This window comes from Tympanuchus pallidicinctus, unplaced genomic scaffold (genome assembly GCF_026119805.1).
Source record: "Tympanuchus pallidicinctus isolate F22 unplaced genomic scaffold, pur_lepc_1.0 scaffold2, whole genome shotgun sequence".
Taxonomy (NCBI): domain Eukaryota; kingdom Metazoa; phylum Chordata; class Aves; order Galliformes; family Phasianidae; genus Tympanuchus; species Tympanuchus pallidicinctus.
The window spans coordinates 25,608,641-25,621,880 of record NW_026294721.1 but is presented as its reverse complement, the minus strand read 5'-3'; the positions used below and the strand labels follow the sequence as shown (position 1 = coordinate 25,621,880).

The following is a 13,240-nucleotide window of genomic DNA, read 5'->3' as shown; positions in this document are numbered from 1 at the left end:
CTAAGAAAAACATCTTTCCCTTTTACTCCTTATTAAGTACAAGAATGCAGTGGGATCTGAGGAGGCCAGACAGGCCCTGCACGGAGTCAGGGTAGACAGCTGGGAGGAAAAGCAGCAGTCTAGGGACAAGGCTGTCATTTAGCTGGTAGTGCTCTTCTGCTTAGCAAAACACAGCTGCCAGCGTGAGACTGGTCTGCCATAGTGGAAGCATTTCCGTTTTCAATGTCACCATACATCAGAACTGTTTTGCTATGGTTCAGAAGCTTAGGTTTATGTTCTCAAGCACTTTGCCAGAGGGTTCACACAACAGTTAGTGGTGTAAATGCTAGTTTGGCTGCTTAAGTGCAAGAGTGCAAAAAACTTGTGTAGGTGATCAGTGGGAGAAAAAATGCATTCCTTGAGGCAAAACCAGCAGTTTCTTAAGACAGATCTCAACAGAAATAGATGCAGTGCTACTACTCTAGCTAATGGTAGCTAGAGTAGTAGCACTGCAAAGTTTCTTTTCAGATTAAACATCTGTTGTTATTTTATGCCTACACTGAATACAGACTGCAGTAAGAGGCTGAGCCAGTGCTTTTTTAATGGAAAGATTTCCACTGAATTCAGTGGGCTTAGGCAAAAAACTTATGTGACTGTTTTGAAAAAAAGAGCAAGAAACTGCTTTGAATACAAGTGTGTAAAATGAAACAACAAATAAATTTACATTAAAAGTTCATGTTGTAAAGAGCAGATGAAAAACATTAATCCTTAGCATAGTATGGTGTTTCATTCTAAGTACTTTCATTCTTTATATTTATTTGTATTTTGTTCACAGGGGCCAAGAGAGTGCTGGAATTGTGACAAGTGATGGAGAGTCATCCCAAGCATTCAAAGTGCACAAGGTAAAATGTAAATGTTTTGCTGATGCCCAAGTGAGATGCATATTTCAGCAAGGAAGCTAAATAATTAGAAAGAGGGCAAGCAGCATGGTTTCATTTGCTGTTTTGGCATTGTCAGAGTGATAATATCTAATTGTGTTATCTAGGTGATTTCTGTCTTAAACTCATGTTTAAAGCAAATCTGCCCATGTTATCCCCTTCTGGGTGTAGCCACATGCACAGCAGTAGACACAAAGAAGTATCCAGATCAGGCTATTGTTACCTTAAAAAGTGTTTTCCAACTGCACCTGCACCTAAAGTGTTAACTCCAGAGATGTGGAAGAGTACACCAAAGCAACTTGAGAAAAGACAAATAGGTACAGTTCTGCAGAAGGACATGGCCAACTAATTCTTAGCTTAGTGAGAATCAAGGAAGTGGCAGCTACTTCACCTACAGGTAAACATAAACTTAGTAAATGGCTGAGTGGAAATCTGAGAAGGTCACCCAGTCTTTCTCAAGCTGAGAAAATCCCAAGGGAAGTTAAAAGCCATTGAATGACCAGAGTCTCAAATAATATGCCAGGACAATCCCTGCATGCTCAGGGATTGGTTTTGCTCATCCAGAAAAAGATAATCATCAACCTATTAAATCCTGGAAGAGCAAAGGACTGGAAATAAAACTATTTCAAACAAAACTGTGGAGCACACTTGATATGAGTGTGTTCTCTGTCCACCGTCAGAAGGCAATTCATCTTTATGCGTATGCATCTCTGAGGAAGATTAATTAAGCTGTTCAAACCAGTTTAAGAGTAAGAACTGTTTTGCTGCAGCAGCATGCATATCTGCATGACTGCTCCATGCCTTGTGCACAGTCTCATCTCTTGAGCATTGTGTTTATCACCTTTTCTGGAATTTCCCCCCTTCCTATCTGTTACATACAACCTCATCCTGCCCCCTACACACTTTTAAATGCCTATTTTCTCAAATTCCACACTGTGTTATCTGTTCTTCACTCCTGCTTCTGCTTGGGTTTCAACTTACCTTAAGGTTTACTGGAATTGAAACTTTCTTTTAAAGTGAGATTTATAAATAAATAAATAAATAAATCCTGCAGTAAAAATTATTTATGAAATTCTAGCACACAATAGAATAATCTGTAGAGTTTCCATGTTACGGAGCTGACATACTTAACTGTCATGCTAAGAGTTTAATTGACTTTCTCATTGTATCAACTTTGATATTTTAAGAGTTGCAGAGGATGTGATGTTTACTCTTATCCTTGAAATACCTTTCTTGGATTCAACACTTCTAAAAGACGCAATAACTACAGTGTAATAAAGAGTCTGTGGAGTACAACAGATTTCACTTGTGTAATCCTGGAAATTATGCCAATGTAAGGAACATTTGTGTCTGTTACCCTGGTGAAGTTACATTTAGGATTCTGACTTTAAACTACACCATGAAAAAATCTCAGCAGTGAAGATGTCGCTGTGTCCGTTTGTCCTCCAGACACCAGCTGGCATTCTTCATAGCAGAAAAAAACAGAAGGGAAAAGCTGCCTGCTGCTCACTGCATCGATTTACAGCACTGTGCATTAGTGCAAGCTCACCTTTATCAACAGATTAAGCCAATGGATTAGAGTACAAACTGGACCACCTACGGATGGATATGTGTTCTTTTCTGATCGTTACCCGCCTTTGAAGGTGGATTAATAGCCCCTAACAAAGGTTTATAATCCTTTGTTTTAAACTCTCCCAGAAGACTCATCCAGATTTGTCTGTTAGAGCCTTTCAGCCAACTTTGTGCAAGAAAAAATTAGTGTCATAGCTGTACTAGCCCAGGATGTGGATAAACGTACATCTCTTATATAGATGTAGTGACATCAGTAGCAGAAGAGCTTTGTCTTACTGTTGCATGCTTGAATATGCAGAAAAGTCTATATTAAAGTAGATATATTATCATTTTCTGGTATATACCAGACCTGGGACATACAGAAATAAGATTGCATTCACTAGGAATTTTTTGTAGTGGTGTAATTCACATTCATTGTCCCACTGACACAATCTAAATCAGCAAAATATTTCACTATGCATATTAAAGATGATGTACTTGTGTCACCAAATGTGTTTTGACATAGGATTGCTTGTTTAACCTATTGCAGTGCTTCAAATAGCCACATCCCTTAACACTGGACCTGTGAAGTGCCAGATCTCCTGTTGGGATAAGTAGGCCTAAGTAAAACAAGAGCACAATTGCATTTCTGCACATGGTACAGATTTCGTGTAATGTGTGAGACAATAGGTGACGTTTGATTGGGCATATAGTTTGCTGAACCATTAAAGCAAAAGCACTACTTTGAATGCTTGTGGCAGTAATTTTTTAACATGACAGCAGGTATCCTAAAACCATATGTGCAATCACAGTCTTTTTGTATTTTGAGTCTATCCAGACAAAGAACAGAATACTCTAAAGCCTGACTTTCTTTAATCTGCTTTGGTTGAGTTCTGCAAACAACTCACCATATTTCCTTCCTCCCTATGTTATCCCACTGTGTCGTTATTATACCCACAGCACAGGCCATAAAGCAATCATGACTTTTCAATCTCTCTCGTGTAACTTTACAGATCCTAGAAGAGTGTTATCATGTGTGATTTCATGTACATCACAGTTACCATACATGATAGGGAAACAGGGGCTTAGAAGTATGTAAATATTTTCCATAGGCAGCATAAGAAGCTGGAGTGGTAGGATGGTTTGGAATCCAGTCTTAATTTCTACTGTGTGCAGGTTTTTTTTTTCCAGGCTATTCTTGCTGTTAATTTGTCTCCACATAGTGCTTGTTGCCATAAGAAGCTCCTGACAGCTGACTAAAACGCTTTGACGCATGTCTGCTTTAAATAGAAGGCAACCTGGATGTATGAAATGTTTGTTTTAAGTAAACAAGAAAATCCTCTAGAAAGAAAGCTTTGCTTCTGACATTGAGAGCAGTCTGATAAATGGGAATGACTGCAATCTGATAAATGTTGTCATGGACCAGTATAAAAGTAAATCATATATATCACTAACTTGCCAGTAGTATATCCTAAGTAGAGAATCTTGTGACTTCTTTCTTCTTTTCCTTCCCTTTGGACATTCTTTTTTCTTATGTTTTTAAATGCCTTAGCACTTTGGTTGTGTTTTTCAAAGGATGCGTTTTTAGTCAGGAAGTAGATTGTTCAGTGGAAATCCTCAGAACGAAAATGTTATAAAGTTTTGTCTAAAAATAGGAGTGCTGGGATCTGACATATCATTGTGACACTTAATCAGCTTCTTTCTTTCCTGTGGATTTCAGGTTATTTTGCTTTCTAGCAAAGTATTTATTACCAGGAACAAGCACAAGGAGAAATGAGCACACTGCCAATAAAACAAAACAGCAGAACAACAATTTTTTTCCTTTTCTCCTGAAGGGAATGGGGCTTATAAATCACGTGTTCAATGCAGACAGCCTGAAGAAGCTATATGTTTCAAACCTTGGTATCGGGCACACCAGGTACTCTACCTCGGGGATCTCTGAGCTGCAGAACTGCCAGCCTTTTGTTGTAGAAACTCTTCATGGAAAGATTGCTGTGGCACACAATGGGGAACTAACAAATGCTGTACGACTGAGGAGGAAGGTTAGTATCTCCTGGGAGAATCCAGTATCATTCATTCCTGAGCATGAAACAGAAATGAGCAAAAAGTTTGCTATGATGAGTGCTTAATGACAAACTACTGTTGTGTTGTGAAAGAGCATCATAATCAAAATAGCCCTGGGGGAAGAGAAGCCCCAGGAAAGAGTAGACATTTGTAGTTGCTATAGGTCATAACTCACTAGTCCTCTAGACTATTTGTCACACTTCTGTATGTCAAGTGAAAAAACTAATTCCTAATGATCATATGTTAAGAGAGTTAAGAGAGACATAATTAGGTGAGGTAATCATAATATGAAATGTTCTTGTTTGGAATATTGTCTTTACTTGTATTTCTGGCTTGCAAAATTAATCATGAGTATTGTCAGGGCACAAACATAAGGAGATCATCAAATGACAGATTTTATAGTCTATTTGTCTGGAAAAGTACGATTTAAAGAACCTGCTGAAAATTTAGCAGATGTTTCATTGTGAAATCTGTGCTATTAAATTCCATCCAAAATCTACAGGATCTACTCCTGCATTGAAGCAAGGCAAAGGTATGACAAGATCAGTACTTTACTACTGGTAACCCTTTTTTGTGTGTGTCTTAAAAGCTTATGCGGCATGGTGTAGGATTGTCAACCAGTTCTGACAGTGAATTGATCACCCAGCTGCTGGCTTTCACACCTCCTCTAGAAAATGACGACACTGCTGACTGGGTAGCAAGGTGAGGATTACAGGTTTCAGAAGCAAGAACAGCAATCGAGTCTCAGCATGGTGTGTAACACATTATTATGTTCACCTCTGTCTCATTGCAGAATTAAAAATTTAATGAATGAAACTCCAACTTCATATTCATTGCTAATTATGCATAAAGACATAATCTATGCAGTACGTGATCCATATGGGAATCGCCCTCTCTGCATTGGTCGCCTTATTCCAGTAGGGGACATGAATGGAAAAGGTAAATCATACGTATATTCTAATATTCATACACCTATATGCATATATATGAATATACACATTCATGTTAGCACATGAAGCCATCAATTTAAGTAATTACAGCTGCATTTACTGAAGTAGAGATAAGAACATGTAATACAAAAGTCAGTTTTGTAAATTCCTAACAGTAGTGTTGTAAGGAAAAGGTAATTTGTAGAAAGTCTGCAAACATTGTTTCTGTTTTCAGCAAAAGTGAATACTGCCTGATGACAGTGTCAGAATTAGGCAGCCCAACTGTAATAGAGTATTTCTGAGAATGAAACTAAGTTTTTATCACCAAAATAGGAAAGCAAGGACAAACAGAATCACAGCTGAGGTTGGAAGGGACTTCTGGAGGTAATCTGCTCCATCCTGCTCACTCAAGCAGAGCCACTTGGAGCCATTTATCTGGGACTGTATCCAGTCCAGAAAAAATGTCAGTTTTCTCCCTTTCTTTTGTGGTAAGTCAAAAGGTGTTGGATTACAGACAATGTATTTCTACTTTCCAATTGCTCACATTAACTGATGGGAATAAAGTCCTTTGAGCACAAGAAAAAACTCAAGATTTTTAAAGCGTACAAACATTTGGTTTGATCTGTTCTGTGCCTGTACAATCTTTATTGGAGTTCAGTCCAGTATTCACTGTAGTCAGAAGGCTCTTGACACAATTAACATAGGAAAACAATAAGGAATTTCTTGTCTAAACAGAAGTAATTATTTATATCTAAAGCAATTCAACTATAAATGCAAAAATCTGAAATAGTGTGGAGACAACATTTCTGAACCAGGAATAGGATGTTACTATCAGTTGTGCCTAGGACTACTTTATGGTGCTTACATTTTTTAGAATGATATTATAGAAATTTTAGAATGCTAACCATTGCAAATTTAAATTTGAGCATTTGGCAAACTAGATTATAGCAAGACAAGTACTGTATTAGATATGCAGTGTGGTATCAAAAATTGTGGAATCTAACTATAACAGAAATCTTTTATTTCAGGAAAAGATAACAGTGAAACAGAAGGATGGGTAGTCTCCTCTGAATCCTGTAGCTTTTTATCTATTGGTGCTGAGTAAGTGTTCTGGTTCTCACTTGATCTGAAAGCTCTCCTCAAGCAGCAATTAAACATTAAGCCTCAAATTGCCAAATATCGTAATCTCTAACAATGTAAAGATATGAAGGATTAGTTTGTTGACTGTTTGGAGGTTTGTTTTTTTTGCCAATTCTGTCTTTTGAGAGTTTATTTTTTTGATTGAGTTAGTGTAAAGGAAGTTAAATAATTATGTGTTCAGAAAATAAGAGTGAAGACAACCTCTTGTTGCTTTAAATTTGGATATCCTTATCAATTTTAATTTTAGCCTGGTTAGCAGTGAAATTCATGTATTATAAAGTAATGCTATGGAAGAGGTTGCAGTGGTAACTTATGGGTTGTACTAACTTGAGCAATAGCATTTGCTGCCTATCAGCCAGCCTCTTTGTTTCAAAAAAGTGACAGGTACTTGAAACTATTTCCATAGGTGCAAATGGACCCATTAAAGCCAATAGGTGAGATTCACATTCTCTCCCTACCTAAGACACTTTAAAAAGAAAAGCGGGACACTTTGTTGAAACAAAAAGAGATTGAAGGCCCATTGGGAGATGTAAAAAAAAAAAAAAGAGCAGTTATATTTAATTTCTTAGTCAGAAATTAGAAAAATATGCATTTGGGTAACACACTACTAAGTAAAAAGAAAGTAAAGCGAAACCAGGAAAGAATGTCATCACTTAGTATTCTTTTATTCTCTTCTGTATAGTATTCTTGTGGGTGTGTTTTTCTGTGTTCTTTGTACTGGATTACATCCCACATATGGGAAGAATTCTGTGGTACCACAGTATTAATTTATTGCTATTAGATGCTAAGTCAGACCATTTTAGTAAAGGTCACTTCTCTTACATGTTGTCCATAAAACATAGTTAAGTCCTAAGACAAGAAAAATATGTTCTAAAGCAATTTTCCCACCAATAGGGTTTATGTTTTAAAACTATCATTCTAAATGCTGCGTATTTCTCTTTCAAGGTACTATCGTGAGGTACTTCCTGGAGAGATTGTGAAAATATCCAGGTATGATGTCCAAACATTGGATGTTGTACCAAGACCGGAAGGAGATCCTTCAGCATTCTGCATCTTTGAATATGTTTATTTTGCAAGACCAGACAGTATCTTTGAAGGTGAGAAGATGTAATGTACAAAGCCTCTGCCTCCCAAAGTAATGGGAGGTTATAGTCTGGAGGACAACTGACTCTAGAGAGGGTGTAGGATTATTGCAGGTTGGCAGTGAGTGTGAGCTTTCACAACAGGGCTGGCATAGAATGGGCTGGCACAGTTCTTGAGGATAAAAGACTCGGGAGAAGCATGTAGCATCACTTTCCTGTTCCTGTCTGTGTATATTGCCTCAGTCAGGCCTGCCTGCATAGCCTCATGGAAAGGACAAAAAGAACCACAAACATGATTGAGGTCGTGGAAACATCCCTTCAAAGCAAGAGACTTATTAGTTCTTAGAAAACCTTTTAAATAATTAGACCTATGAAAGAGAATCTGCAAAACAACTTTATCTTAGTGTTTTTGTTGGAAGAAACGTTCACTTCAGGAAGATGGTTTTAATACAATTTCTAAATCTGTGAATTGTCTAAGTATTTGGGACAGTCAGTCTAATGTTTCTATTTCAGTAGAAACTTCTGAAAATTGTGCTAGAGATGCAGTATTAGCCAGGACATTCATACCTAACAATGTCCCCACTTCCTTCATGTTCCCTAGTTCTTCTGTACCTTTACCTTGCCTATCTCACCACAGTACTTTACTTTTAGGACCTTCAAAGCTCTCGAGGCCTCTTTTTGCCTTAATGAATGTGGGGTAAATATAACCAACAGGTTTAAAACTAATAAGTGGATGGAGGCAGACAGAATGATTGCACAAGCTTTGTCTGCTTAGGAAAACAGACTAAAAATAGAACATGCATATTGTGAATATGCAGGCATAATTTCCTCTTCTTTGCTCCTGTAAGTAGATTTTGTAACATACACATAAAGTTTAGTTACCTGATTAGGGCAGACTGGGTTTTAATTCTCTGTGTAGTGATAGAGTTGTGAATGTTAGAATATGACATTATGGGTGGAAATAAAAAATGAGCTCGTGTGAATGACTGCTTATTAACTCCAAAATTTTTCTCACTGACTTCTATGCCTGCAACTTACCACAGACATTTGTACAGCAATCTGAGAGGAAATCTGAATTATGCATACCAGGAAAAACACTTATTGCTGTTCTTAGGTCAAATGGTGTATTCAGTCAGGAGGAGATGTGGCCAGCAACTTGCTATTGAAGCACCTGTGGAGGCAGACCTGGTCAGCACTGTTCCAGAGTCTGCAACCCCAGCAGCTCTGGGTTATGCTCAAAAGGTTTGTGTTAATTTGCTTTCTTTTCTCAAATATATCTACACATATCTTTCTTTTTTTTTGTAGTGGTGCATTTCAGCACAGGCTACTAGAGTGGCCTACAGACCTTCTGAGTCACTGCATCACTTGTTGGTTTTTGTCATTATTCCACTCTATTAAGATATTTCAAAGATTTTTGGTTATTGTGAAATCATACTGAATCCTGAGGTTTCTTTGAAGCACAGTAACAGAGAATAACCAGTTTTATAGATACTAACTCTGTTTAATGTCTCCTGTTTATAGTGTGGACTGCCATATGTTGAAGTACTCTGTAAAAATCGCTATGTAGGAAGAACTTTTATCCAGCCAAATATGAGGTTACGGCAACTTGGTGTTGCAAAGAAGTTTGGTGTTCTATCTGACAATTTTAAAGGCAAGCGAGTTGTTATCATTGATGATTCAATTGTGAGGGGCAATACTATTTCTCCTATAATAAAACTACTAAGGGAATCAGGAGCTAAAGAGGTAAGTTCATTTTTAGTCTGTATATTACACATTTAAGTACAAGATTGATTGGAGTGTAAAGCACTGGGTTTTGACTTCTTTTGTACTACACATTTTTCCATTATTTAAAAGTGCAAGTGTGGAAAAAAAAAAAAAAAAGAGAAGACTGGTGTGTGTTTTTGTCATGATGGGTTGAAAAGTTTATTTTGTTTCTTTGGCTTTGATTTTTGGAGATTAAGGGGAGAGGAACATGTCTCCATTTATAAAGTGCTAACTGACAACTAGAATAGAAAACAGATTAGGTAAGATGAGAAAAAAGTGTTGGTGTATTTCTGCCACATGCATTAAATACATTCACATACTGCAGTAATCAGGAATCTGCTTTAAGTCATCAAAGCACGTTTGTTTGATTGATACAAATTTTTAACTGAAACTGTAAGCAAGTTTTTCACTGAAGCAGAAGTGTTTCATATGATATTTGACTTTGTAAACTGAAACACCTGCATCGAGGATTGAGTGCTATAGAAGAGAAGCAAAATCAAGACTGAACCTTATGGAACATTAGGAAATTGTAATGATAAATTCTAAAATTATCTTTTTTCTCATCTTCAAATCTGAAAGTTATCTTACTTTTAAACATTCCATGGCTTTGATCAAATGCTGTGTTCCTTTCTTCATTATTATTTTGCAGAACTTGGATTTTTATATTTTATTACAATCTGCTGAACTTCACCTCATAGCACTGTTTTGAAATTGTGTTTTTATTCAGGTGCACATTCGTGTGGCTTCACCTCCCATAAGATTTCCGTGTTACATGGGAATAAACATTCCAACAAAAGAAGAACTGATTGCCAACAGACCTGAATTTCATGATCTGGCAAACTACATAGGTAAATGCGAGGTTTCTTTGAAAGATGGCTTTTACCTGCAAAGTATTTACTGCCTGCGTCAAAATAAAGAACACATAAAGGCAAGAATGGCAAAACTGATAAAAAACCATAAAAGTTGACACGCTAAATATTGTGTGTTCCCTATGGTTCAAACCAATTTAGTTGCATATTTTATGATGCAGTTAATGAATTATATTTCTCTGACCAATGTAAACCATTAGAATAATTCGTAAGTTACAAATAAAGGCTAATAACATGTTTCCAGTACGTTGAACTCCTTCTGGGAAACACTCGGTGTTGCTGTAGGCAAATATCAGAAAGAAAATAAGTGGTGAAAATCTGTTGTGTAATGAAAAACAAACGTAGTTTCACTTTATTGACAGTCATAAAAATATATCCTGAATTTGTAAACACCCACTGATTTTTCTGCAAATTTATGTTCTTGTAATTTGCATGACTTTGAAAGAAATGACATTTGAAACTAATGAAAGAATGTTAATTAAATACATTTTAAGATCTCTAGAGCAAGTCATGTTTACAGCAGAACAAAGAACCAGTAACTTAGTGTTGCTTGTGATGTGGTAAATAATGTGCTCATCATGGAGATAGCAGTAACAGAAATTGTGTGAAGGTCTGTGAGTGAGAAAATCCAGTATATGGCTTATTGTGCTGCAAAGTATTTTAAAAATGGTTTAAGAATATAGCTGTGGGTGGAAAACTTTAAATTCAGATTTCTTGTATAAATACTGTCCAATCTTAAAATTAATTCCTTTCTCCAAAATCTTCACCATGAAGGCATGTTGAAATATTTCAAGTTTGTAGGATCTCGTATTTAAGAAGCATTCTTTCATAAAATAGTGGGTGTAAATGAAAAAGTGATTATGCGAAAAGGCTGTCAAACTTTTCTACTGCTACAACATTGTCATGAACTGAATACTGATTTTTTTTTTAACATGATGTTCTTCTGCTCCTCCAAATTCCACAAAGGGTACTATTAGTAAGATGTTAGAAGTTAGGGAATTGAGTCACTCGTTACACCTGCTTCCAGAGCTGAAATGCAAAATAACTCTGTGAAACTCTTCAGAGTTTAGACAGTCTTAATACATACCCTGGATTCTGTTTCAATTTTTGCAGATCACAACTTAGAACCTCCTGTCTAGATTTCTGTGATTCTGCTCCCTGTGCAAATAACTGGAGAATGGCAAGGCTTGCTATGGTCTGATAATTTTTCATGACTATTGTCTTTAAGTGAGGTGATTTACCTTGTATTGTAATCAATACAATAGTGCACTCACATTATGTAAGAGCATTGCATTTGGAACAAAATCGCAGCTTTTAAACGATGAATCCTTTATTTCCTCTAGGGGCCGACAGTGTTGTTTATCTTTCTGTGGAAGGGCTCGTATCATCTGTGCAAGAAAGCATCAAAGCAAGAAAAGAGAATGAGAACAGTCTTAAAACCCAGAAATCGCGTGTTGGAAAGATTGGTCATTGCACAGCATGCCTCACTGGAGAGTATCCTGTAGAGCTAGAATGGTGAATTTTTAGTGGATGGACATTGGTTCATCCATTGATGAATGTACCTGTTTCAAAGATGCCTTCTTGCTAGTAGCCTTCTTACGTTTAGGTAATATGTAAAGCTTACCAGAGCTAACTGATTACTAACTACATCTTTATGGTAATGGCTTAGATAAAGTCTGTGCTGACAAAAACTATCTAAGCAAATTAAAATATAAAATCATATAGTTTTGAAGCACAGTTGTGCTTTCTATTTTCTCATAAAATATTGTAAAAACCAAAGTGTTTATAATTATTTACCAGTCCCAAAGCTTTTTGTTTCAGTCTTGCCCTGAATGTGAGATATCTGTGTCAGATTTATTCACAGAGTTGAAGTACAAATTATAAATCATACGGTGTAATTTCAAATTATCAAAATAATTTTTCAGTACAAGGCTTGCTTCTCTCTTTTGGAAAAAATCTGAAGAGTCAAACTGCTTCCTTGGCAGTTTTTGCTTAGATTTTTAAAAAATGTATCTTACTAAATAGCCATTTATATATATAGCTAAATAGCATATAAGCTAAATAGCCATTATAAATCAAGCCCTTTGTAACTAAGTATCCAGATTCCATGAACATAATGTCTGGTACATGATTTTAAGAATGAACACTCAGGGAGATGCTAAGCCAAAAGCTTTCTATCTTTGTAACTTCAAAATTCTTTTCCGAAGTCCAACACGTATCTTCAGGTGTTTTCCAGTGGCCAATAGGATGTGGAAGGAGAAAAACACCTGGCACTGCCATTTTTTACTTTTTGTTTCACATCTTGTTTTCTCCAGGACAAGTCCTGACAATTTCTGCAGTCTGAATATTACTCAGTGTGTTCTTTCTATGTTAGCGTCCGAACTTCACTCAAAAATACAGTTACTTTCTTAACAGGAAGCGTGATATAACAACTGAAGATTGTGTTGTTTTGGCCAGACTCTTATTTTTACACATCACTGCTGTTAAAATAAATGTAATGTTTTAAAAGAAAGAGTTTTGAAGAACCATGAGTATTTAACTTTTTAATTGTATTAGCATAATATTTCTTAATTGGTCACAGTTAGTTACTTGTATCCATAACGATTGCCTCAAAATGAACCACTAGCTGAAGGAGAAAAGCACCTTTTGAAACTACTGCAAATGAATGCACAATTGTAAAAAATATTTTGTATACCTGTGTATTTTCACAAAGTACCAGCAACTTAGATTATCTATTTAATATTGTGTATTTTGGCCTTACAATTGCATGTGACACCACAACAAAAACAGAGAAAAATAAAAGTTTAAGAGCTTTTTTCTTCCCCATCTTGCACATAGTTGAGAATTGCAGCACTGGTCATTATATAAAAATTTGAGCTTACTCAGGTGGAATTTGTGACCGATACATGATCACAAAAGTCTCA

General features: G+C 36.4%; 1 protein-coding gene across 1 annotated transcript in view; it reads left to right on the top strand.

Annotated features, from left to right (window-relative positions):
• Positions 1–13,142, top strand: part of PPAT (phosphoribosyl pyrophosphate amidotransferase) — a 42,437-nt gene extending 29,295 nt beyond the window's left edge. The window contains exons 2-11 of the mRNA XM_052682394.1: positions 815–881; positions 4,304–4,510; positions 5,122–5,234; positions 5,326–5,471; positions 6,490–6,562; positions 7,547–7,698; positions 8,798–8,925; positions 9,205–9,426; positions 10,175–10,295; positions 11,660–13,142. Coding sequence (XP_052538354.1) covers positions 815–881; positions 4,304–4,510; positions 5,122–5,234; positions 5,326–5,471; positions 6,490–6,562; positions 7,547–7,698; positions 8,798–8,925; positions 9,205–9,426; positions 10,175–10,295; positions 11,660–11,835 — 1,405 coding nt within the window. The 3' untranslated portion in view covers positions 11,836–13,142. The remainder of the gene's footprint in view (positions 1–814; positions 882–4,303; positions 4,511–5,121; positions 5,235–5,325; positions 5,472–6,489; positions 6,563–7,546; positions 7,699–8,797; positions 8,926–9,204; positions 9,427–10,174; positions 10,296–11,659) is intronic.
• Positions 13,143–13,240: the final 98 nt, after the last annotated feature.